At 48.1% G+C, this 25349-nt stretch overlaps 3 protein-coding genes across 4 annotated transcripts; 2 read left to right on the plus strand and 1 right to left on the minus strand.

The window, feature by feature from the left end:
- Positions 1-550: 550 nt before the first annotated feature.
- Positions 551-4087, plus strand: LOC120655275 (receptor-like protein kinase 5). Its single transcript, XM_039933027.1, has 2 exons — positions 551-3466; positions 3556-4087. The coding sequence occupies exons 1-2, from the start codon at positions 781-783 to the stop codon at positions 3969-3971; spliced, it is 3102 nt and encodes a 1033-aa protein (XP_039788961.1). The 5' UTR covers positions 551-780; the 3' UTR covers positions 3972-4087.
- Positions 4088-11258: 7171 nt separating this feature from the next.
- LOC120655277 (probable inactive dual specificity protein phosphatase-like At4g18593) lies at positions 11259-14445 on the plus strand. The gene is made up of 4 exons (XM_039933028.1): positions 11259-11689; positions 13114-13180; positions 13272-13749; positions 13842-14445. The coding sequence occupies exons 2-4, from the start codon at positions 13148-13150 to the stop codon at positions 13994-13996; spliced, it is 666 nt and encodes a 221-aa protein (XP_039788962.1). The 5' UTR covers positions 11259-11689; positions 13114-13147; the 3' UTR covers positions 13997-14445.
- A 235-nt stretch (positions 14446-14680) lies between these two features.
- On the minus strand, positions 14681-17843 carry LOC120653973. 2 transcript variants are annotated; one of them, XM_039931615.1, is made up of 2 exons: positions 17737-17843; positions 14681-15138 (listed from the first exon to the last, which is right to left on the minus strand). In XM_039931615.1, the coding sequence occupies exons 1-2, from the start codon at positions 17764-17766 to the stop codon at positions 14770-14772; spliced, it is 399 nt and encodes a 132-aa protein (XP_039787549.1). In that variant the 5' UTR covers positions 17767-17843; the 3' UTR covers positions 14681-14769. The 2 variants fall into 2 exon arrangements, with proteins under 2 accessions (XP_039787549.1, XP_039787550.1); XM_039931616.1 differs by having other exon boundaries at positions 14681-15133; positions 17732-17843.
- Between the last annotated feature and the right edge of the window lie 7506 nt (positions 17844-25349).

Here is a 25349-nt window from a genome sequence, read left to right on the forward strand (position 1 = left end):
GGCGGCGGAGGGGGCCGCACGCTGCGGGATCTGTTCGTGGCGTCCCCGGAGGCCGGGCGCCGCCGCCAGGGCTGCAGCTGCGACTGTGGTGGCGGCAAGGTGGACGAGGTCGGTGCGGCGAGCTCCGCCGGGGAGGCGAGCCTCTGGGGAGGAGGTGCGAACCTCGCCGGAGAGGGAGGTGGCGCAGGGAGAGCAGGTGCGGCGCCGGCCAGAAACAGAGGGAGGCAGAGGAGCTAGCGGATGGGAGAGAGAAAGGGAGTAAAAAATGAGGGAGAGGCTGACTTGTGGGTCCATCGATGAGTAGTTGGGATAGAGGATGACGTATAGAGTATTACGGGTGCGGGAAAACTGGATATAGAGGAAAAAATATCGATGACCAGGATAGAATATTTTTTTAGAGAATGAATTTTGAGTATGACGAGTGCGGACATCCTAAGAAGTTGAGGCGACTCAATCAGGAGCAAAGATTCATTCTGTTCGATTGTAAGATGCTTGAATTTCTAGGGGGCTGGTAAATAGCATCCCCTAAAGAGAATAATGAGATGGTGAGTCTCCATAGTAGTTTCCTAGAAATTTGTTCGTGATGTAACATGTAGACCTCTCCTTCTCTTGTCCCTATCAACTACTCAGCTCGGGGAAATAGTAGAATTGACCAATGACCCAGTTGATGGGTGCCTCATTTGTCCAGCCGGAGCAAACACGGTAACCAGCTAAAAGCTACCACAGTGTTAAAGCTACCACAGTGTACTGCTCGTCACTTTGTTCATGAGCTGTTGACAAATGAGGCAAACAAAACACTGCTCCAAGCTTCTCCAGTTCACAATGGCCAAGCCAAACCACCTCCTTCTGGCGCTACTCCTCATGCTCTTCTTCCTCACAACCAATTCTGATTCGGCACAACCCGACGACGCCGAGTTCCGAACTCTCTTGACCATCAAGAGAGATTGGGGCAACCCTGCTGCACTCAGTTCATGGAACAACAACCGTAGCAACACCACCGCCTCTGCTTTCGCTCACTGCGAATGGGCTGGGGTTACTTGCAACGGCAACGGCCAAGTGACCGCCCTCTCCCTCCAAAGTTTCAACCTATCCAATCCAATCCCTGCCTCCATTTGCAGCCTCAAGAACCTAACCTATCTAGACCTATCCTACAACAACCTCACCGGCCATTTCCCGGCGGCGGCGCTCTATAGATGCTCAGCACTTCAGTTCCTCGACCTATCGAACAATTTCTTCTCCGGCGTCCTCCCGACCGATATCAGGAACCTGTCGCTGGGCATGGAGCACCTCAACCTGTCATGCAATAGTTTCAGTGGCAGTGTGCCGTTGGCGATTGCCGGGTTCCCCAAGCTCAAGTCGCTGGTTCTTGACACAAACAGCTTCAACGGCAGCTACCCGGGCTCGGCCATCGGCAACCTCACCGAGCTCGAGGCGCTGACGCTAGCAGACAACCCATTTTCACCGGGGCCTATCCCTGATGAATTCAGCAAGCTGAAGAATCTGAAGATATTGTGGCTGTCAGGGATGAACCTGACTGGCGGCATCCCCAACACACTCTCCTCGCTCACTGAGCTGACCACGTTGGCTCTGTACGAAAATAGGCTCGGCGGCGAAATTCCGGCGTGGGTTTGGAAGCTTCCAAAGCTAGAGCTCCTCTACCTTTACGCGAACAGCTTCACCGGTGGGATTGGGCCTGAGGTCACCGCCTTCAGCTTGCAGCAGCTCGACCTGTCGGCGAACCAGCTCACCGGAGCAATACCAGCGGCCATCGGCAAGATGAAGAACTTGACATTGCTCTTCTTATACTACAACAACCTCGCCGGGACGATTCCGCCGAGCGTCGGGCTGCTCCCGAACCTCGTCGACATCCGGCTATTCAACAACAGGCTCTCCGGCCCCCTCCCGCCGGAGCTCGGGAAGCACTCGCCGCTCGGCAACCTGGAGGTGAGCAACAACTTCCTCACCGGCGAGGTCCCGGACACCCTCTGCTCGAACAAGAAGCTCTACGACATCGTGTTGTTCAACAACAATTTCTCCGGCGTGTTCCCGCCGTTCCTGGGGGCGTGCGACACGCTGGACAACATCATGCTGCAGAACAACCACTTCACCGGCGAGTTCCCGGACGAGGTATGGTCGGCGTTCCCCAAGCTGACCACCGTTAAGATTCAGAACAACAATTTCACAGGTTTTCTACCTAGCACTCTGTCCTCCAATATCACACGGATTGAGATTGGGAACAACAGATTCTCTGGCAGGATACCAGAATCAGCAACCGGCCTGCAATCGTTCAGAGCAGAAAACAATTGGTTCTCCCATGTACCTGCGAACATGACAAAGCTCGCCAACCTCACTGATCTCAACCTTGCTGGGAACCAGATTAGTGGATCCATACCAACGTCCATCGGAGCCCTTGAGAAGCTCAATTACCTCAATCTCAGCAGCAACCAGATAACAGGAGCGATCCCGGCAGGGATCGGGTTGCTCTCGGCGCTCCTCGTCCTCGATCTCTCCAACAACCAGCTCACCGGTGGCATCCCGGAGGACTTCAAAAAGAATAACCATTTCTCATTCCTTAATCTCTCGCCTAATCAGCTCGCCGGAGAGGTACCAGCCTCGCTGCAGATGCCGGCGTACTACGGCAGCTTCCTTGACAACCCTGGTTTGTGCGTCGAATCAAACTCCGTCCTACCCCTGCAGACGTGCTCCGGAGGCGGAGGCCATGATTCTAGGAGAAAGATCATTCTCTCGGTTACAATCTCAAGCTTTGCTCTCTTTGCCTTCGTCGCCGATGGTGTTGGGTGCATCTGGCGCAAGAAAGACCGGCAGGATGTCACATCGTGGAAGATGACGCCATTCAGAGCTATGAATTTTACCGAGCACAACATACTCAGCAACATTCAGGAGGAGAATCTGATCGGGAGAGGTGGGTCAGGGAAGGTTTACCGCATCCATCTGGGCAGCCAGAAATCAGCAGCGGAAGGCGGCGGCGAGGCCGGCGGCGACTCATCGACGGTGGCCGTGAAGAGGATCGGGAACGCCGGGAAGGCGGACGCCAACCTCGACAAGGAGTTCGAGGCGGAGGTGGCGTCGCTGGGCGGCCTCCGCCACGGCAACATTGTCGATCTGCTGTGCTGCATCTCCGGCGACGACACGAAGCTGCTCGTCTACGAGTACATGGAGAACGGCAGCCTGGACCGGTGGCTCCACCGGCGCTGCAAGCGCGGGCCGCCGCTGGGCTGGCCGACCAGGCTGAGCATCGCCGTCGACGTCGCCAGGGGCCACAGCTACATGCACCACGGCTTCACGAGGCCGGTCATCCACCGCGACATCAAGTGCAGCAACATCTTGCTCGACCACGGGTTCAGAGCCAAGATTGCCGACTTCGGGCTCGCCCGGATCCTCTCCAGGGCCGGCGAATCCGAGCCGGCATCGGGCATCTGCGGGACATTCGGGTACATTGCTCCAGGTATGAAAAGTTTTCCATGTGTGAACCGTGAGTTCCTGACGACTCGCCTGACTGAGAGCCGTACGTGTTCTTGTGTTTTTGTCTCGCAGAGTACGTGAGCAGGGCCAAGGTGAGTGAGAAGGTGGACGTGTACAGCTTCGGCGTCGTGCTGCTGGAGCTCGCCACCGGGCGGGGGGCGCAGGACGGCGGCACGGAGTCCGGCAGCTGCCTGGCGAAGTGGGCGTCGAAGCGGTACGAGAGCGGCGAGCCGGGCGCGGGGGACCTGGTCGACGGTGAGATCCAGGACCAGGGCTGCCTGGACGACATGGTGGCGGTGTTGGAGCTCGGGGTGGCCTGCACCGGCGAGGACCCGTCGTCGAGGCCGCCGATGAGCGAGGTCCTCCGCCGGCTCCTCCAGTGTAGCCGGAGCCAGCTGGCCGTTGACGTTGACGACGACGATGACTGCTCTGCCAAAGACGTGGGCGGCGTTGATTCTTTGAGAGAGTATGGTATGACGTGTGGCTAGGTACAGTAGCAGTCTTTGCCTCAAAAAGAAAAAGGTACAGTAGCAGTCAGTCAGTCATCCTCTATCATTGCTTCGGCCGTGCGTGGACCGAAATGATAACAGCAAATCTTGAAACATTCCCATAGCCGCTGAAAAGGGAATGAAAAAGTACACATGACAAAATTATCCGGGTGATATTTGGAAATTCATAGTATGCAGAAATTATGCGCACACACAGTATACTAATCAAACAAAAATGAGAATCACAGAATGAAGCACTACTGCTAGAGAAACTAGCATTAATACCGGGTGGGAATCCCCAATTAGTACCAGCTCCCTGTCCGGTACCGTTTGGTCAGTACTAAATGCTCGGGCATTTAATACCGTCAGGCTATCAGGTACTAAATAGTGTGTTCAAGTATCGATTGGTAACATTAACTAGTATTAAATTGGTTTCCATGTAGAAGAGCCTAGTGGGACAGTTTAGTGCCGATTGGTGTTACTAACCAGTATTTTTTGTTTTTTATTTGCCTAGATTTATATTCTTTTACTTTTTTAGTTTTAGTTAATTCATATTTGTATTCATAGTTGTTTGCATATTCGTATTCGTATTCGTATCTAGCGAAACAAAGATTATATATTATATTTATATACACTTGAAATATTACAATTACATCTAACAATGCATTTAGGATTAAAAAGCTATTTACAAGAAGCCATGTACATAAGTTGTTTTCCAACAAATTATTCAAACAATACTAGTTTGGACGTCGTCCCTATCTAGATCATGTTGACCCACGCTTATCCTGTGATCCGCATCAAATTCTATGTTTGGATTTATGACATCATCCAGCAGGAATCCACGTATTGCTTCTTAAATTGCCCTGATTTTTTACGGTTCGATTAGGTTCTCTTTTATTTTTCAAATCTATCACACGCAAACATCAATATTTTCAATTAATACATGTACAAAATTAAATGCAAGAAATTATTATTAATTGTATACGTACTTGAATTCTTGTTGTGCCATTCTCTTGGTGCCTCTGCAAAAATAGTGCATGTGCTTACATACATAGTAGCAATATAGGTTGTTTTCTTGGTTCTGTCTCAAACACTATATATAGAAGGATTATGAAATATTCATGGGGTTTAAAGAAATGACAGTAGATATGTGATATGTATTTGTACCAGAAAGTCAAGTTTGAAATTAAAATCACACGGCGTTGATGTGACTCCTATGTGTCTTTTGAGGAAGCGAGCCCATACCTTTTATATGATGTTATGAGGTTTTGATATTATTCTTTTGGCTTCCTTAGAGTGTCAAACACCATAAATTGGGCCCGATCAATCTCGATATAGAGCGATATCCAATGAAGGCTGTTGATACTCATATATAGATGAAATGTTGGATATACTTATTATAAAATTGAAGGGATGAAAAAAGAGTCAATGGACTCACCTGAAGTTGTGTAGCAACATAATGAATGTACAAGTATGTTGCCTATCCAAAACTCTGAACATGATGTTCTCGGTCTGATTTGGCCATTTGATTATGCTATTCTCGTTTATAACATGTGGGTCCATGAAGCCGATGTTATAAATCCCCTTTATCCGGCATTCTTTCACCTTCATCCTACACGATTCAAAACAAAATAAGGGGATGAGAAATGAGAGAAAAAGAAAACACTTACATAGCAAATGCACTGACGAGGGACATGTCTAGGGCGTCTTGATGGTATAAAAACAAAAGACTAATAAATTTGATCCATACATCATCTATTCCCCGATTGAAATGCTTATGTTGAACTCGAGCTGCAAACATTATAGTCCCCTCTGCACTTACTATCGTGTACCATTGATGCAACTCACACATTCTCATAGGTAGCATCTGAAGAAACTCTGTGGTTCCCCATTACAAATTTCTTTCCCCTGACTCTAGGTGAATCGGGATTCATCCCCACGAGTTGAGCTTTAGAGAGGTGGGTTTTCAGCACAAAGTCATCAGTAGCTTCATCCTCTTTTGAAAGCACCTTCAGAGGGGTATTGTTTGGTTGGGTTGTTCTCCGAGCTGGAGAATTTGATTGTGTCGGCGGTTACCCTTCTTCTCATAGGACTTTGTGATTGAGCAGTCATAGTCCGACAAGGTTTCTTTCTCCCTTGGTTGGCACATATTTTTTGTAGTGTTCCCAATCGGATCCACTAGTTGCTTCGGCTCAGGCTTCCTTGGAACAAAGTGATCGGTAACATGCCTTCTCACACTCACTTGCAATTCCTTGTTTGTCATGTCGTATGCTAACTTCTCTGGTGGAGGCTTCTCTTTCTTCTTATGTTGGGCGTTCTTCTACCTAAGAGGTGGGGTGGCGGGACCCAAGCATTTGCTCTTTTTTTTCGTCGAAGGTGGAGGTGGAGATGGCAGAGGCGATGGACTAATGCTGGGGTCCCTTGGAGCGGCCGGTGACGGCAGATTGCATGTAGGATAAATTTGCGGGGCCGGTGACGGCGGTTCCATGCTGGGTTCCCTTTCCGCGGCTGGTGACATGTGATCCGATGGTGCCGAATCTATGGTTCCTTGCGGAAATATTATGAAGCGCTTGTTCCAACAGATCCAAGTGTGGAATCTATGGTTCCTTGTGGAAATCTTATGAAGCGCTTGTTCCAACAGATCCAAGTGTGGAGGGCCTTTCCTAGTTCCTCTTCTCCATCGCCTCCGGAGATCTCGAGGTCGAGGTCTTCCCATCCTTTCTCGACTCATTCAACCGTGACTCTAGCATATCCTTCAGGAATCGTTATGCAATTTATTGTCCCGCCTTGGGATACCCCCTAAGAAAACTACCCGATAGACATCGGGAAGAAAACTACTCGTCATGTTGGTTGTTTGTATTGCACTATTGCCTTAGATTAGGTTATGTTTCAAGGGGGTCCCTGCCCGTTCTTTTAGTCTGGGGGACAAGGTTACATGGAAATCCTAGTCGAATACTACCTAAGGAGTCTTTCCCGATGTCTATCAGGTAGTTTCCTTCTATTCGACTAGTTCTACTCCTATACAGGTAGTTATAATAGGATAAGATACATGTCATGTGTTATCCCTTATTCTAGAATATTCCATGCCTACGAGCAGTCCTATTGCCTCAGGTTTGATAGCCGCTCTCCAAATGAGCTGATGATGTGACTTCTTGTTATTTTTGTTGGCTACCTACCATTACTCCTTAAATCGAAGCTATCTGTTCTTCTAGGGCACTCATCTTCTCTTTCTATTCAGCTTTCCTTATGGATCAGCTTCAATAAGTCTCGATATCAGCATTGAAGCCATGCTTCCATGGAAGGAAAAAAAATGGTTGTGTAGCATTTAAATATTACGATTCCTATAAAATACCACTAAAAATGTTCACCCATGTAAAATACCACCAAAAGTTGGAAATGTTACCCAAATGTAACATTCTGTCACGGTAAGAGGAAACAACGTCAATTGCCATCCAACTCATCCCTTCTCCTTGCTAGCTGAGTGTCGCCCACTCGTTGAGAAGAAGCTCCTCAACATGTCCCTCAGCTTGGCGACACAAATGCTCCGGTTCATGCAGCCCGAAGAGCTCGTGCGGGCCTCACCACGGTGGGCATCACGGACAAGGCACTGGTGTGGACACTGGTGCTGGTGCTGTGGGAGTACAGCCGCTCGTCCATGGTGGTTTCTATTATCATTAAGTTATACCACTGGCATTCCCTGGCGCCGCTGCTCGGGATGGTCTTAACATCCTCATTCCTAGTGATTGCGCTAAGAAATACCAACATCAACATCGACTAAGAATGGAGGGCATTCATCAAATTGATCAAAATTTCTGACTTGTCCGAAATATCCTCAACTCCATGTTGGGGGAGCCACCTTCGGCAACGGTGCGAAGGCGCTAGGACACGAGGACGGAGGACGAGACGATCATGCGCGCTCGGCCCGGCGAAGGCATTGAAGCGAAGTGACTTCGACGAAGGCCCCGGACCAATGGCACAACGATCGGCCCTTGTCCGGCACGATGGCTAAGTGGAGACAGCGAAGGCCCAAGGGTGAAGGGTGATCAAGCGAGGGAGGAATGAAGGACTCGAATGGCAAAGGCCGAGCCCGAAGTCCTGATTGAAGACTCCCAGTGATGAAGGCCCCGGAGCAAGGCAAAGGCCTACTTGTCGGGCCAGCTGTAATCCACTAGTTGTCTGTAAATTTGATATTACTTGGGAGCCCATGGAATATTCTGTAATTGTGGCAGTTGGAGGGCAGTACGTGGTATTTACACCCGCGGGTAGTTGAGCCGCTAGCTATAAATACCCTCGTAATTGCTAGTGATGGGACATGGAATACATAGCAATTACACTGTTGCTTTGATTTTCGTGTTGTCACATTGGTTGTAATTGTCTTCCCGAGGCTTCGCCCTCAGTGAACCGAACTATTGTGATACTCCTTTACCCCAAAGGGTGTCCTACACCAACAGTTTTGGCGCCCACCCGCAGTTCGTCCTAACACGACCACATGGCAGCGAAGAAGAAACCAAACCCTGGCGCTTCGGAGGCCAACGCCTTGGCCGAAGCCCCACCTTCGACCGACAATGCCCTTGTCCCAACGAACAACGACAACAACGAAGACCAAGGTAAAGACCTTGAGGTCAAAGACCTCACCGATAGGGAATTCGAGGTCGACCTCCACGACCTTGGCATCTCCGTTGAAGACATCCTAGCCATGAAGAGAATCGACACACGCCTCACCAGGCGTCTTTGCCACGCGCAGCAAGCTCAAGCTGGCACATCAAACACACCAGTGGCAACAAGATCCAAAGGCAAAGGGCATGAGCTCGCTGCCGAAGAGTTAGAGGAACAACCAACAAGCTAAAAGAAGAAGAGCTTCGCTGCAAGGCAATGCAGCAGTCCATCCGAGATCGCCTGGTTACGATGAAGCCCCCTCGCCAAGCCCCTAAACCCGTGCAGCAGGTGCCTCAGCCTCACAGGCTTCTCCAACAACCCATCCTCATCGAAGAAGGGCAGTACTCGGACGAAGAGGAAGGAGAGTACGTGACGCAACATCAACTTCGACCACAACAAGGCCTCGCCACGCCTCTTTCGGCAGAGTTCGAAGAGCTCCCGTGGCCTCCATGTTTCAACCCAACTATCCTACCGTCATTCGACGCAAACTCCGACCCAAAAGATTTCCTCCTCAAGTACGAAGTGGCCTTCGAAGCATCCGGAGGCGGCCCGGCATGCAAAGTCAAAGCATTCATCCTCTCGCTCAAGGGCCTCGCTCAGCATTGGTACTCCAACCTCCCAGGCGGCCACATCCACACCTGGGACCAGCTCCGAAGAGAGCTCACCGCTGCCTTCAGAGCGCCGAAGCCTGAAGAAGTCAACTCATGTGACTTCCACAACATGAAGCAAGAAGGATCCACATTGCAAGAGTACTTGCACCGTCTCGTCAGGCTTCGCACAAGGGCTCCAGATGTAGCGGAGAAGACCATCATCGATGCCGCGATCACAGGCTTAAGTCTTGGCCCGTGCGGAGAGTACCTCGAGCGCCGCAGGCCGAAGACCCTGAATAGGCTCTTTGAGATTATGCAAGAATACTGCATTTCAGACAAAGGAAAGCGCCGCAGAATCGAAGAGATGAATGAGAAGAGATCGCGCAATTGTGACCAACCAAAGCCACATCAGGCTGAACAAACAAAGAATACGAAGGCCATGAACACGGTCTCCGGTGACGAAGCCTGCGACTCCCGGCCTCAGAACAACATAGGAGGGAGGAGCGACTGAAGCAACTCCAACCGTGGTCTGAGGGAAAACTCTGGCCGAAGGCAGAAAGTGCCGTACTGCTGCATTCATGGCAGAGACAAGGGTCATTGGACGAGTGAGTGCCCCCTCGTCAAGGAGAAGAAAGAAGAGTTGGACCGGGCCACAAACACCAAACAACCACTGAAGCCCGTCAATTACACTCACAACAACCAGCCGCGAGGCCAACCACCACAAATCCAGTGGCAGCCTCCGCAACAACCTCACTGGACTTCGTCATATCCCACTCTATCGCCATCTTTCCCAACCTTCCACTACAACCCCACATACACCCCACCAGCCCTTCCACCACCTTCGGCGCCCCAACTCCCACAAATCCAAACCCCTTCGGCGCCACATCAAGGGTGGCACCCACAACCCCAGCCACAAGCTCCCACCTACCTTCCCCAACCGCCAAAGCTAGAACCTGGCATGATCCCAGAAAGAGCCAATAATCCGGTCGGAGGCACGGTGAACGTCATCAATGCCATCTCCGGCGGATCAAATGAGCCAGTACACGAGACGAAGCGTCAGAGGAAAGAATACCTCCGCATCGTCTCGCATGTCTGCGAAGGCAAGCTTTTCCGCACTCCCTGGTCTCACGTCCCAATCACCTTCTCCGAAGCTGACCTCAGGCTTCAACACTACCCACACAACGACCCCCTTGTTATCCGTGCAAACATTGGCAGAAATTCTGTACACTTCGCGGGAAACGACGTAGGTCGGATCATTGTCGACAATGGCAGCTCCGCAGACGTTCTCACTTGGCAATGCTTCGTCAAGATGGGCTTAACAGAGAAAAAACTGCACAAGTCTCAGTACCCACTTATCGGCTTCGGAGGAAGCAAATCGAAGCCCTCGGCAAAATAGAGCTCAATGTGACCTTTGGAGAAGGCAACACCCAGCGAACAGAGCTCGTAATCTTCGATTTGGTAGATATAGCCTAGCCATACAATGCCATCTTCGGCCGCAACAGCATCATCAAGTTCGCAGCAGTTATCAACCAAGCTTACCTCTGCATGAAAATCCCGACAGCCAGAGGAGTCATCACAATCCTCGGCAACCAAGAAAAAGCTAGAAGATGCGAAGACAACGCGGCGTGTGCCATGAAAAATGTCCACGCAATCGAAGCCACAAACAACGAAGAAGAACAAGAAGAAGCGAAGCCACCCGGTTTTGAGCAACCCCACAAAGAGGGAGTCTTGCCTGCCGAACAAGGTCCCCTTATGCGAAGATGTACCCGATCGCACAGTAATGATCGGCAAAGGGCTCGAAAAGACAGAAGAAATCAGATTGATCCAGTTTTTGCGAAACAATCCGGACGTCTTCGCATGGTCATCTTCATACCTGCGAGGAGTCAGTAGAGAAATCATGGAACATGAGCTAAGGGTGGACCGGAAGGCCAAGCCGCATAAACAGCGTCTTCGCACAATGTCCGAAGACCCAAGCCGCGCAAGAAAGCCGCACAAAGGGAAGTTGCCCCTCCCGGCCTCCCCTCACATCCGCGCCCGCCCGCGCGTCAAGGGAGCAGGAACGGTCGGGAATCAGAGCCGCGGCGTCCGGCGCGAGGAGGCGCGGAGCGGGGACCGGGGCTGCGGGGACGGGGCCGCGTGGCGCCGGGCGGGGGAGGGGAGTTTTGAAACGGCCGAAGGAGCTCCATCAGGGGGAGCCGGGGTGAGGAAGAGGGAGGTAGAAGACAAAGCTGACGAGTGGGGCCCGCCTGGCGGTATATATGGCTGAAGGCTGACAGCCTGACACCGCCGCGCCGTCCTCTTCCCCGGTTCCCCCGGCCCGCGCCGCCTTAACCGGCCGTCCGCTCCCCGTGTCAGCCCTCGCACTTCCGCCGCCGGCGTCGACTCGCCGCGCTCCTCCTCCGCCCTCAGCTGGTTTCGGATTGGCGCGGAGCGGGCGAATCCGTCCACGCTTGTGATTGATTTTTACCCTTGGTAAGGAACCCTAACTTGCTCACCGGATTCCCCCCGCCCCCGCTCTCTAATTGCGGGTTTCCTTGGAGGTGCTTCAATTGCCGGCGTGATTAATCGGTTCAAGCCGGGGTTCACGTGCGTCATTTAACCGCGTATTTGTTTTCTTCCGCCCATGGCTCCGGTTTGGTTCGATTAGGCTGCTTCATTTCTTTAGGGCGCGCGGAATCGATTGGTCGCAGCTGTAGCCCTAAGGACTGGGATCCAAGGAGCGGGTGTGAATTATTTTTTTTCCAGAATGGTGTTTTTGGGGCTCAACTGATCCTGGTGTGACGCGCGCTATGCCCGGCCCTGCGTCTTGTGGTTGGGTTTAGGTGAGGTTTTGGGGTTGATAGCTTTGGAAATCTCGAACAACTTACCTAGAATACTCCACTGCTTCCAGAACCTGTTGGAGACCCCATGATTCAGGGCTTGATTGGAACATTCTGAGTACCACGGAAGGAACTGCTGATATGGCTGTTGGCTGAAAGGAACTGCCTGTCAATTGTTTGGTTTACGAGAATTTAGTTTTACAAAAAAGACGTGGGATTTGATTTGCGCCATGATTCAAATGGAGAATGGTGCTTACATGATATGTGTTGTATTTGCCTGATATAGTGTCGCTATGAATTATACAGTGTGGTCATTGTTTTAAATCACTTTTGAAACCAAAATACTCTGCATCAGCAACGATGCTGAAAGATATAAAGATTTGAGAGATTGACCGCATTGTTAAATGTCGTGTGGGTTCTATTCTTTTTTCCTATTGTAAATGGTCAATTCCCAGTTCCTGTCCCAACTTATGTTATTTATGCATTAGGACTTCAGACTTTTGAAATAACAAGAGCCTAAGTTTATTTTTTAGTTGCTTCTGCTGACAAGTCTGCCTCATTAAACGAACAATATTAGTTTGCAGTTGACTTGGAGGTGTACAAATCCTTGTTACTGCTAACTTTCTTGTACTTTGCTTCAGTAAAAATAATTAATGTACGTCTCTGTACTTGGCATTGCTGCATGGCAACTTCAATTGTCTCTTTTTGAAAAACAAAAGCTTTAATTGTCTGAGTTGTGGTTAATAATTTGGAGGGTATATAACATTCATGGGGTTGTCACTACACAAAATGTCATGATGAGATTCAGTCATATAGCACAGAACAATTGTGTACATACATCAGAGAAGGACTGTGCTTCTGCAAATTATGGAACGTATTTTCTGCAGAACATGTCTGCATATGATGCTCAGGATAGATGAATATTAGTTTTCTGTAACTTAGAGCATATGTGAATTATATGTTAGCAGTAACATCTTTACATTTTTGTTTAATTTGCAGTATGTAAGGATTTGTTTGTGCTTTAAATATTGACTGTGAGATTCATGATCTCTTATTGATTGTCTGTGAACATTGCAGGTGCAAGCAACATCAAACCATTTCCAGTAGGCTTATGGATGCTTTAATTTCAAGTTTAAACAACATGGTAAGCTGTTTTCTAACTTTGCGTTATGTATTGTACAGTTGCATCATGTCTGTGTGTAAATTTCATACAACTGATATTATGTGGTTTAAAGGAGATGGAAACCAGTCAGACTTCAGAATTGGTAATTCAACATAAGCCAGGACCAGAGGTTAATCAAAATCCTGTGCAAAATGATTTTAACCCAGAAAAGGAAACTGATGAGCTTCCAGGGTCCAAGGTCAATGAAGAGCCAGTGGAAACATGTCAGGACACAGTGGTGGAAACTGATGTCATCCCAGAGAAGAAAGCGGAACCGGAAGCAGGATTGGAGGTTAATCAAAAGCCTACTGAAACATGGCAGGAGAAATCTGTAGAATCTGATGTTAATCCAGAAAAGCGAATTCCTGATCCGGGTGTTATTTACCGCTGTAATAAATGTCGGAGGATGCTTGCAACTCAAGAATTTGTTGTTACCCATGAAGTGGGCGCAGGTGGGAAGAGCTTCAACAGAGGCAAACAGTCAGATGATGATGACAAACAAACTGAATGTCCCTGCATCTTTGTGGAGCCGATGAAGTGGATGCAAACTGGTAAGTTCTCCATTTATGATGGTTCTACCTCTCTTCTTTTAGAGCATTCGCCATAAGCCTCTGATATTTCTGTACTATTTGCAATTTTGCAGTGGAAGAAGGATATGTTGCGAATAAGCTCTTCTGTATGGGATGCAAAGCTCGTCTGGGACAATTCAACTGGGCTGGTATGCAGTGCAGCTGCGGAGCCTGGGTGATTCCAGCGTTTCAGCTGACTAAAAGCAAGATTGACGAATGCTCAATGTAACCACACAATCAAGTGAAGCTTTGATCCCTTAGCAGTGATGTTACAACTTACAACATATATATGTAGCTAGGAAATAGTATCGGCTAGCCTTCTATAGCCAGTCTGGTGAAGCGGTTATCAGTAGTTTAATTTTCTGATCTCATCCAGAGCATCAGTGCTTTGATTTCACCAAGCTGCAACAACTGAACAAACCCGGAAGCATTAGGCAGGCCTTAAGTTTACTGATTGGTTTTGTTACTCCACGTCTCTACTGGAGGACCTTGAACTCGTCTCTTTGGGTATGATATGGTCTCGTGAGGGGATCTGTTGTCTTGAGATGGGTATGATCAATATGATGAGTGGATCTATTTTCTTGCTGGTAACATGATAGAGATTGCCTTTGAACTTCGTTGCGATATGCGTGTTAAGCTGTTAGTTTATTCAGCATAAATACATCTGCTCGGACTTTATGATGTGATTGATGTGAATGTCCGATATCTTTGAATAAGGCTATTTTTTATGCGAGTTATATGTTCTAATGCAAGTATGCAACTGGAGGCAGTTCAGTTCCAGAGTATCGCGTGGCAAATTTCTTTTTTTTCCTGTTTGGCTGGCTGGTAGTTTGTGCTGATTTGTTGTCATAGAAAAATACTGTTAGTTGGCCAGTTGATTTGGTATGAAAGAAAAACACTGTTGGCTGGCCAGTTGAAAATAGCGGATGGTTGCACGTAGATTTGATTTGTACATCAACTATATACTTCTAAAAACCAATCTCGACCGATCATGCCCCTCGATCAATCTCTAAGAAAATAATCACTGAAACTGTAATATCCACCGTGCCCACATTGTGCGTCCTGGCTGGCGCTGGCGCCGTAGAGCAGGCCGGCGGCGAAGTCTCCGCCGCCGTACGCCTCGTCCAGGCGCGGCGGCGCGAGGAGGCCGTCACCGGCGCGCACTGCTGGCGACGAGGCGTGGTAGTATCCCCGCATGTCGGCGGCGGCCGCAGGAGCTCTGGCGCTCCTCCCGCAGCCGGCGCCGCGCGGCGCCACCGCTGGTGCCGGGGCCGGCGCGTCGCCGGCGGGGGACCGGCCGGTGAGGCGCTGCACGAGGTCCTTGAAGCCGGCGGCGTCGGAGGTGACGAACCGCGTCTCGATGTAGGTGACCTTGACGCCGGCCATGCTTGCTCTCCGACGGTGTCTTCCGTCCCTGCTCTGCAACTGTCGTGGCAGCGCCCTGCACCTTGTGCTTCGCCTCGCGACCTGGCTCGCGTGTGGGAGGAAGGAAGAAGGCTGGCTGCCTGGCTGAGCAAGCTCTGGGTCTGGGTTGTGAACTGGTTGTGTGTACTGGGCTGTATTTATAGGATGCGGCTGCCGGGGCTTCTGGATCGAGAGGAGACCTGGTAGGTTCGCTCTGCAAGTTGGCGGCGCGGATGGTTGGTTGTTGGACGGTGACATGTGGGGCTAAAAGGTAGTGGGGCCGGCAAGGCGGTGACGGATGGAGTGGTACAGGAGCAAGTTTGACCGGTCGCCGGCCTCAGGGTAGGAGGGACGATGGCGGGCAGAGATGCAGGGCAACGGTCAACTTTCGGGGACTTGGATAGGGAGATGGATGGTCAAGCGCTCGTGCGCGCGCGGAGTGTCCGTCGTACTACCGGTGAAAACGTTCGAAACCCTTCAGAGAAACGATTAACGAAGATCAGCGACGATCGAGACAAAGCTGCGTTTTGTGGTCGTTCGCATAACAAGTCGAGCAGGGCCAGGCCATTTATCTAAGCGAGCTGAGCCGAGCTAGCTCGATATCCATCCCTAACCATAACTCAAGCTGCTAACGGTTTGAGTTAAAATCGGTTGTAGTGGTTTAGATTTTGTATTGGTTTTACTTCAATTTAGTGGGAAATGGTTTTTTTAACAATCAATTCGGTTTGGTTTGGTTTCACAAAAGAAACGGTTTGCTTTGGTTTGGGACGTTAATACCGCCTAGCGACTACTCTCTTAATATGGTGTCCACTTGTAAGTCTAGCCACACTGCTTTACTTGGAGTAGCTGCCAGTCATACTGAGTCATCTCCAACAAATTTCAGTCAATATCGATAAAAAAAATTATAGTGTAAATGCAAGTTTTATTTCCAGGGTCCAGCTATTGACATGGGGTCCACATATAGTTCTAGTCACGTTGCTTTGCATAGAGTATCTGACAGTCATACTGAGTCATCTCCAACAAATATCAATCAATTTTGATAAAATTTTATAGTGTGAATGCGAGATTTTATTTCTTGAGTCCGACTCTTGATGTGGGGTTTATGTGTAGATCTAGCCACATTGCCTTGCGCAGAGTAGCTGTCAGTTATAGTGAGTCATCTTCGACAAATTTTAGACAATTTTGATAAATTTTTATGGTGTGAATGCGAAATTTTATTTTCAGAGTTCGGTTCTCGATGCAGGACCCATATTTATATATAGTCATATTATTTTGCATAAAGTATCCATTTCAAACTAACCTTCTAGCAAGCCTAGATGGTGTGGTGTGGTTTGGTTTTTACATACTATAGGATGGTTTGGGGTGGTTTATGTCGACATATTTAATAAAACAGTTTGGTGCAGTTTTGATTTGGATCTCAGACCACTAGGACCTTGAACCATAATTGTCAATAATTATTGTCTGTATAAAGTTTTGAATTGCATAGCACAATTTAAGTAAAAGTTCAAGGATATGCAATCACAATCTTTTTTATATACATAGGTGGTCCCTAAACTTGCTGTGAGGTGTCATTTAAGTCCCGAACTCTCAAAATATATTTTTAGATCCTCAAACTTGTGTCGGTATGTCATCTAGGTCCTTAAACTCTCAATATGCATATATAAATCCCTAAACTTATTACAAGGTTGTCATCTGGAACTCTTTAAGTATATATTTTTAGTTTCCAAACTTGCAATAATGAACGTGATTGGTTTGCAAATCTGATAATGTATTTGGGCGTTTAAGAACCTAAATGACATTATAGGACAAGTTAAGGGACATGAAGATGTATTTTGAGAGTTTAGAGACATGAGTGATACATCAACACAAATTTGAGGGGTCTGAAAATGCGTTTTGTGAGTTCAGGGAACTAAACGACACCTCGCGGCAAGTTTAGGGACCGCCAATGCTGGTTACATGCGTGTTTGAATCAAATCCTGGTTGGGGCGGACTAGTTTATGCCAACATTTACCCTTTTACTTGCAAACTAACCAGCAATGAACAAATTAAATGAATTGAACAAGGGAGAACACAAGCTAAGTGTACATACACACACTGTACTAAAAATGAATAAATGAATGTAATGGTTACACGGGGGGAGAACGATCATGGGCGTGCATACGCCGATCAAAAGTAGGGGAGATCGCTGTAACCCCCACCGAGCCGGCCGTGAAGCCGCTGCTCACCGGCACCGACGTAGAACAGGTCGGAGAAGAAGTCGTCCATTTCGAGCAGCAGGTCCTCCTGCCACGGCGGCGCGCGGCCGGCGGCGACGGCCGTGCAGCGCGCCTCGGGCACCGGCCGGTAATAATAATCGTTGCCTTGCGGCGCCCGTGCTCCGGCCGCAGTAGCGGCCGTCGTCGACGTCCCGCCCCCACCTGATGCGGCGCGGCACGCGCGCGGCCTGCACGGCGCCGCCGCTGGGGCTGGCTTGTCGCCGGCGGGGGACCTGCCGGTGAGGCGCTGCACGAGGTCCTTGAAGCCGGCGGCGTCGGAGGTGACGAACCGCGTCTCGATGTAGGTGACCTTGACGCCGCCGCCGATGTGCTTCTCCATGGCGAGACGGTACGAGCAAACAAGCTGATCGAGGAGGGCTAGGCTGAGCAAGCGCCGCGTTGGCTGCTTTGGTGACTAGTGGTATGGGCTTGTGAGGAGAAGGGCGCTCGCCTTTTGGGCCGTATTTATAGCATAGGACGGGGCTCGGTCCTGCCTCCGGCGGTCGTACGGTCTATCGCACTGACCGAGGTTTAGTTGCTTGGCGACAAATTTTCGACAGAGAATCTTTCTATATTTGAAATATTAAACATAGACTAATTATAAAATTAATTACATAATTCGTCTGTAAATCAGAGACGAATCTAATGAGTCTAGTCAATCTATCATTAGAGATTGTTTACTGTAGTATTACTGTAGCAATTTAGCATCCAATTACGGCCTAATTAATTTCATTAGATTCGTTTCGCGATTTACAGGCAAACCGTGCAATGCGTTTTTTATTTCGTCTAGATTTAAGTCTTCATACAAATACTAGAAAAAAATTTAGAATTTAGAATTTTGTAACTAAACAAGAGTGAGCGCGCGGTAGCAACCAGAGCAAGTTGCCAGTTGGGGAGGGGTTTTCGTTTGACTGGTCGCTGGCCAGTCCGCCGGTCGCAGCAGCAAGCCAGCAAGGAGGAGGAGGAGGCCGGAGTCAGTGACAGTGAGTGAGAGAGAGAGCGCGCGGAAGCGGCAACGGTCAGCTTTTGGGACGGACGGAAGGATCTGCCGCGAGTCCGATCGACGGGTGAGTGGTGGAGGAGAGCACCCGTGCGGTGCGGCCGGGAAGCCGCCTGGTGGGCGACCTCTCCCGTGACCTTCCTGGCTGCTGCTGCGGCCGATAGGAGGGAGGGGACGGCCTGATGGTACAGGGACAGGCCGCGATCAGCGCACGTGCCTTGTCGTTTCCGGTGGAGAGAGAGAAAGAAAGGAAAGCGTCGGGGGCGGGGCTCCATCAGTTTCCGGGTTCCGGCGACGTTCGGTGTGCACACAGCCACACACCATGGCGCGCGATGCCAGCACGCGACGACCCAGCTGACCCTGTACGGCATCAGGATGGACGACGAGCAAGTGAGAACTAGCAAGTCAGAGGGGGTGCTTGCTGCAGGGGTAAACATGAACGACCACGACGAGGCTGCTGTCACAGCGAATTACGCACGCGAGTGATGGGGAAAGATGGGAAAATATCTCTACCTCACTTCGTTAGATAGTTCAACTCCCGATAGAAGCGAAGTTTAGACTGAGGTTAAAAAATTTTCATCATTATTATTTTATCTTAATATAAAATGGTGGGGCCGTCGTACCTCTACCGGATCGATCGGAGTGACTCACACCAGTAGTCAAACCTTCAATTCTTGCTTGCAGTCGTCGTAGGTATTGCACTGGTTAGTTCCCCCGGCTAGCTCGATCGGTAGTTCTTGTATCTTAGCAGTCGGCTTATTGCGTGCGTGTGTGGCTGAATATAATACTAAGAAGATTGATTGTCTTGGCAGGCAAGCAGGGGTGAAGCCAGGAATCTTGGTTAGGGGGGATAAACGTGGTCGAGATATAGTTATAACTAGAATCAATGTGCGGCGTCGCCACGCTTGTGCTTTTGCTAGCCCCCCACGTATACTGTAAGCTCATTTATCTATCTGTTCGAGCATATAATGGATAAGCATTAATTATTTGAGGATATGAGAAGTGAACTGAATCATTTCAGTGAACTCTTGTCTGAAATAAGAAAGAAAGGTAGTAAAATATATCTCTAGTTTAATGTCAAATGTTGGGATCATAGGCTGTAATAGAATGACAAAATAGCTGATTTCATCCCTTAACTTTTATCTCAGGCTCCCTCAACTATAAAACTGGCTAATTTAGTCCTTAAACTTTCTATTTGGGCTCAATTTCATCATTAGTGCTATGTGGCATGCCAACATAGCATGCCTAGTCAACAATGGTTGACCTAAAAATTGAATCAATAGATATAAATAAACTCTTTAACATCTGATTTTCATCACATTCGATGTGCCGTGAAAAATAGTTCAATAATCAATTAGAATGCACAAATAAGCAAAGTTGTAAACCTTTTATTCATAGACAAAAGATCAACCAGAACTTATTTTTGCTTTATCAATGAATTATGGGTTAATATAGCGCTTAAATTCATACCTATGTTGCATTTGGTAACATACCAAGAACTTTATGTTGGAATTATGGGCTTGGCCCATTTATTCTCTTCAATACAATTAAAAGAATTCAAAACCCACTATTAAATGCTAGTGAATCAATTGCTTAATTCTGTATCGGGATTTGAGAATGATCTCAACCGACTTAAAGGGTGGACCCTGTGTACACCACTTGTGAAGCCGATAAGAGGAGGTCGGTGAACCACACGCGCGCGCTCGCTCGCCTCGCTGAGCCGTGGGCGTGGGCGTGGCGCGGCCGGACATGACGTGTGATGCAATGATTTTTGTTGTTGAATGCAATCAAAGACAATAAACGTGACAGTGATGACAGGAAAATCATGGCCTTGACCGTTACTAGTAACTGATGGCACTGATTCACCAGTAACTGCCGCTCAGCAAAGCCAATTACAGCGTCAGATTCGTTGAATCTGAGGCACCTCCACGCCTATATAAATCAGCCTCTCCTCCACTCATCCTCACACTACAAGCACTTGCTTCAAGTACTCCTTCTTAGGAGACCTCTCCCTTCTCCCTCAGCTGCTTTCTGCCATCTCCATCGCTAGCACTGCGCGCATAGTTCTAGTGAGAGCAGGCCTCCGAACCTCTGTTTGCTGAAGGTCCTGCACGAGGTAGCAGGCAATTAGGTTTTTGGGGAGCGTCTTGACGCGACTGCTCACTCCCTGAACGACTATCTCGGCTACTTCCTGGCGGCGTGAACGACTACTTCGTCTACTTCCTGGTGATCGTTCGTGGTTCGTGGGAATGCACTGCGAACATCTTCCTGCATCGACGTCGTTCGGCTACATCAAGCAAGGCTAGTCGAATAGAATATCTATTCCAGCTGGTAATGACGCAACCGGTGCCTCCGGCACTGGTCCTGTCTTGGGGAACAATCTGAAACTCATATGTTTCATTTTGTTCAATTTAGTGTTAATCTTGAACACTTGCACATGCTTAGTTCCACTCACCATAGTCATGGAAATATTGTTTAATTATATTATTAATTTTGGAATTAAAATATATCGAAAATTGCCTAGATTTCTAACAATCCAAAAATCTGATTTTGCTAATTGGCTTTCGGTATCTAGCTTTGCTGCAACAATCAAATCACCACCTTTTGATGGTTCCAATTACAAACGTTGGCATGAGCGGCTTATACTATGGTTGACAGTGCTGAGAGTAATGCATGTAAAAGAGGGTAAGCCTGAACAGTTCAGGCTAAAGGAAGGGAGTGTGTTCGATGAGGCTGATACCTTCTTTCGAGGCTACATCATTAGTGTTCTCGCTGAAAACCTGGTGGATTCTTATATCGGCTGCCAACTGGCAAAGTGTTGTGAGATGCTCTTGAGGCTCAATATGGAGATGCTACATCATTAGTGTTCTCGCTGAAAACCTGGTGGATTCTTATATCGGCTGCCAACTGCCAACCAAAAGCTAAGCAGACAACCACTTTCAAGAAAAAGAAGAAAGGCGCTTGCTATGTGTGCGCTAGTACGGAATACTTTGCTGCAAAGTGTCCCAACCGCAAAGGCAAGAATTCCGCCAACATGGTAATTAGCGAGACTGGAGGAACATCGGAGTACGGTAATTCATTACCTGCAGTTCTTTTAATTTTTTGTTCACCCGAGTGGTGGGTTGACACTGGTGCTAATATTCATATTTGTGCTGATGCTTCTTTGTTTTCTTCTTACCAGGTCGAAGGGACTTCCTCCTTGCTGATGGGGAACGAATCTCATGCGCGTGTTCTTGGTGGTGGTACGGTAAATCTGAAGTTTACTTCGGGGAAGACCATGCAGCTAAAGAACGTGCAGCATGTCCCCACCATAAAAAATAATCTAGTCAGCGGATCTCTACTGTGTAGAGATGGTTTTAAGTTAGTCTTTGTAACGAACATGGCACCATTTATGCCATTTCGAGTGATTTTGGTGATCGAATGACAACACAACACTTGGACTAATATGATTGTTAAGATGATCATTCTCAGGCTTTTAGGTTCAAGTGATGACAAAGAGAAAGAGAAAATAGGCGTAGCAAGGCCCGAAGGGCAGCCCCTACGGGGGTTCCGCTACCCGGACGGGGGTCGAGGGGGAGCCGCCCCTCGCGGGTCTCAGGGCAGCGCCCTGAAACCTAAAAGAAATCAAGTCACCGGTTGAACCGACGCCAAGCAAATTACATACGTCGGTGCATTGACTTGAGCACGTCTGGGAGTTTTAGTATCACCGGTTAAACCGACGTAAGGCAAAATGTACTCATCGGTGCAATGACAGAGATGGCCGGCGGGCTAGGGTTTGGCACCGGATGAACCGACGATAGGAAGTTTGAATACGTCGGTGCAATGGCAGAAGCAGACCAAGGAAAATGCATACATCGGATGAACCGATGATGCACCGGTTAATGGCGTCGGTGCAGTTGTCCAGAGAGTTTGTTTTTCAAGGATCAGAGGACAGTTGCACTCACCGGTTAAACCGACGCTAACATTACATACACCGGTCGATTGCGTCGGTTGATTGCCCGTACACGTAACGGCTAGTTTTCAGTGGGCAGTTTAGTATCACCGGTTAAACCGACGATGGCAATTTGGGGAGCATCGGATTAACCGGTGTTAAGCACATTTCTGGCAGCTTTTCTCCAACGGCTATATTTGCTTGTGCTGCCTATATATACCCCCAAGGCCGGGTCATTTGAGTGTGCTGGAGTTCAAAGAAGTATACTAGAGCTAAAGATCATCTCCAACCACCATAGAGCTTCATTGTACATCATATAGGCTTAAGCACACTTGTGAGAGTGCTTAGTGCTTGTTTAGGCTTAGTTCTTGAGAGAACTAGCTTGAGAGAAAGTCTTGCTGCGGCAAGCAACTTGTGTACTCGTCGTGTGACCCTCCGACTTGGTGTGGAGTGGCAACGACACTTTGTGCGGGGAAGGAGGCCCCTACTTGGTGTTAAAGCTCCAAGATAGTGAAGACGGTGCCGTGGTGACGCTTCGAGATAGACGGTGGCGGTGACCTCGTCTTTGTGACTTGGTGTCACTTAGCCTTTGCTTGTCGGGAGCCTTGGAGGCGTGGCAAGACGGTGATCAAGCGAAGAGACTCGGTATCACACTTGTTCTTTGTGAGCAAGTGGCCGTGGACGTAGGGAGGGACTTTGGTGTCCTAACCGAACCACGTTAAATCGTGTGTCTTGGTGTCTTCACGGGAGTTTGCATATCCTCTCCCTTACCGCTTTACTTACCGCATTACGTTTCCGCATTTACTCTTTCTTGCTTACCTTTACTTTCCTAGTTAGTTTGATTAGGATTGGCTATAGGTGGCAAGTCTTTTGGGGTAAGTAGAGGGTAGCATAAATAAACCTTAGTCATAACTAGCATGTGTAGGACGTGTTAGGTTTATCTTAAGCAATTAGATTGAGCCCTAGGATAGAAAAGCGATTAGCGACCCTATTCACCCCCTCCCCCTCTAGGGTCGGACACCCCGGTGATCCTTACAGTGCGCCGGCATCTTGGAGCGTGAAGCTCGCCGGCAACGTCATCGACCCTCCGACTTGGTGTGGAGCGGCGACGACACCTTTGTGCGGGGGACGTGGAGACCCCCATCCTTTGTGGAGAAGCTCCTTAGTGGAACCCGGGGCCAAGGTGACCGTGATTGTGTTCACGGAAGAGACTTGGTGGCCGAGTAGCAATACTCTTAGTGAGTGCTACAACAACGTGGATGTAGGTGTGCCTTTGTGGCTAACCGAACCACGGGATAAACACCCGCGTCAAGAGTTTGCTATCTCCTATCCCGCTCTTTAAGCTTCCGCATTTCATTCTAGTAATTTGTATGCCTTTACTTTCATAGAATAGTTTCTTGATAAGAAAGGCTATAGGTTGCTAAACTCTTTTGGGATATGGGTTTTACACTAGAACAACTTAGTTGCACTTTTTGATAGCATGTTTTAGTTTAAGTTTTGTGCAAACTAGTTGGAGCCATAGGTCTAAGTTTTTATTAGTGCCTAATTCACCCCCTCCCCCTCTTAGGCTAGAGCACCCGATCACTTTCAGTCTTTGAGTCCAATAAATGTATCTCGTCTAAGTTTGGTACTTTTATAGGAAAAGATTATGAAAGCGGAGGCTTGTTCCGTCTTTCTTTGTCAGATATTTGTAATAAAGTTGCGTACAATGTTATTAACATTGATGAATCAAATGTTTGGCATTCGAGGCTTTGTCATGTTAATTTTGGTTGTATGATGCGCTTAGTTAATTTGAGTTTAATTCCAAAGTTTACTTTTGTCAAAAATTCTAAGTGCCATGTATGTGTTGAATCAAAACAAACTCGCAAGCCTCGTAAGGCCGCGGAGACGAGGAGCTTGGCACCTTTAGAATTAATTCATTCCGATTTGTGCGAAATGAATGGTGTGTTGACAAAAGGTGGTAAAAGATATTCCATGACTTTGATCGATGACTACACTAGATTTTGTTACATCTATTTGTTGAAATCAAAAGATGAAGTTTTACACTACTTTAAAATCTATAAAGCTGAAGTAGAAAATCAACTTGAGAGAAAGATCAAAAGAGTTAGGTAAGATCATGGTGGTGAGTACTTCTCAAATTTATTCACTTCATTCTGCGAGGAACATGATATTATTCATGAGAGGACGCCTCCCTATTCACCTCAGTCAAATGGGGTTACCGAAAGAAAGAACCGCACTCTAACTAATTTGGTTAACGCCATATTAGATACAGCGGGACTTTCCAAGGAATGGTGGGGTGAGGCTATATTGACTGCATGTCATGTCCTAAACCGTGTTCCTACAAAAAATAAAGAGATAACATTATTCGAGAAATGGGAGAAGAAAAGGCCAACACATTCATACTTACGTACATGGGGTTGTTTGGCAAAAATAAATGTGCCAATAACCAAAAAATGTATGTTTGGACCTAAAACTGTGGATTATATCTTTCTAGGTTATGCTATTCACAGCGTTGGGCATAGATTTTTAATAGTGAAATCTGAAGTACCCGACATGCATGTTGATACAATAATGGAGTCTAGAGATGCTATATTTTTTGAAAACATTTTTTCCATGAGAGATGGAACAAGTTCATCTAGAAAAGAGTTCATTGAGGGTGATAGCTCTGCTGAGCCGATAGAACACAATGAACCTACACTTGTGGAAAATCCCGAGGAAGATAACTATGATGCTCCTAGAAAGAGCAAGAGACAAAGGACTGTAAAGTCTTTTGGTGATGATTTCATTGTATACCTCATGGATGATACACCCAGAATCATTGAAGAGGTATATTCATCTCCTGATGCTAACTATTGGAAGGAAGCAGTGAGGAGTGAGATGGATTCTATTATGTCTAATGGAACATGGGAGGTTGTTGAACGTCCTTATGGATGTAAACCGGTTTGATGCAAGTGGGTGTTCAAGAAAAAGCTTAGGCCAGATGGTACTATTG

The sequence above is a fragment of the Panicum virgatum genome, chromosome 1N (assembly GCF_016808335.1).
Source record: "Panicum virgatum strain AP13 chromosome 1N, P.virgatum_v5, whole genome shotgun sequence".
NCBI classification, from domain to species: domain Eukaryota; kingdom Viridiplantae; phylum Streptophyta; class Magnoliopsida; order Poales; family Poaceae; genus Panicum; species Panicum virgatum.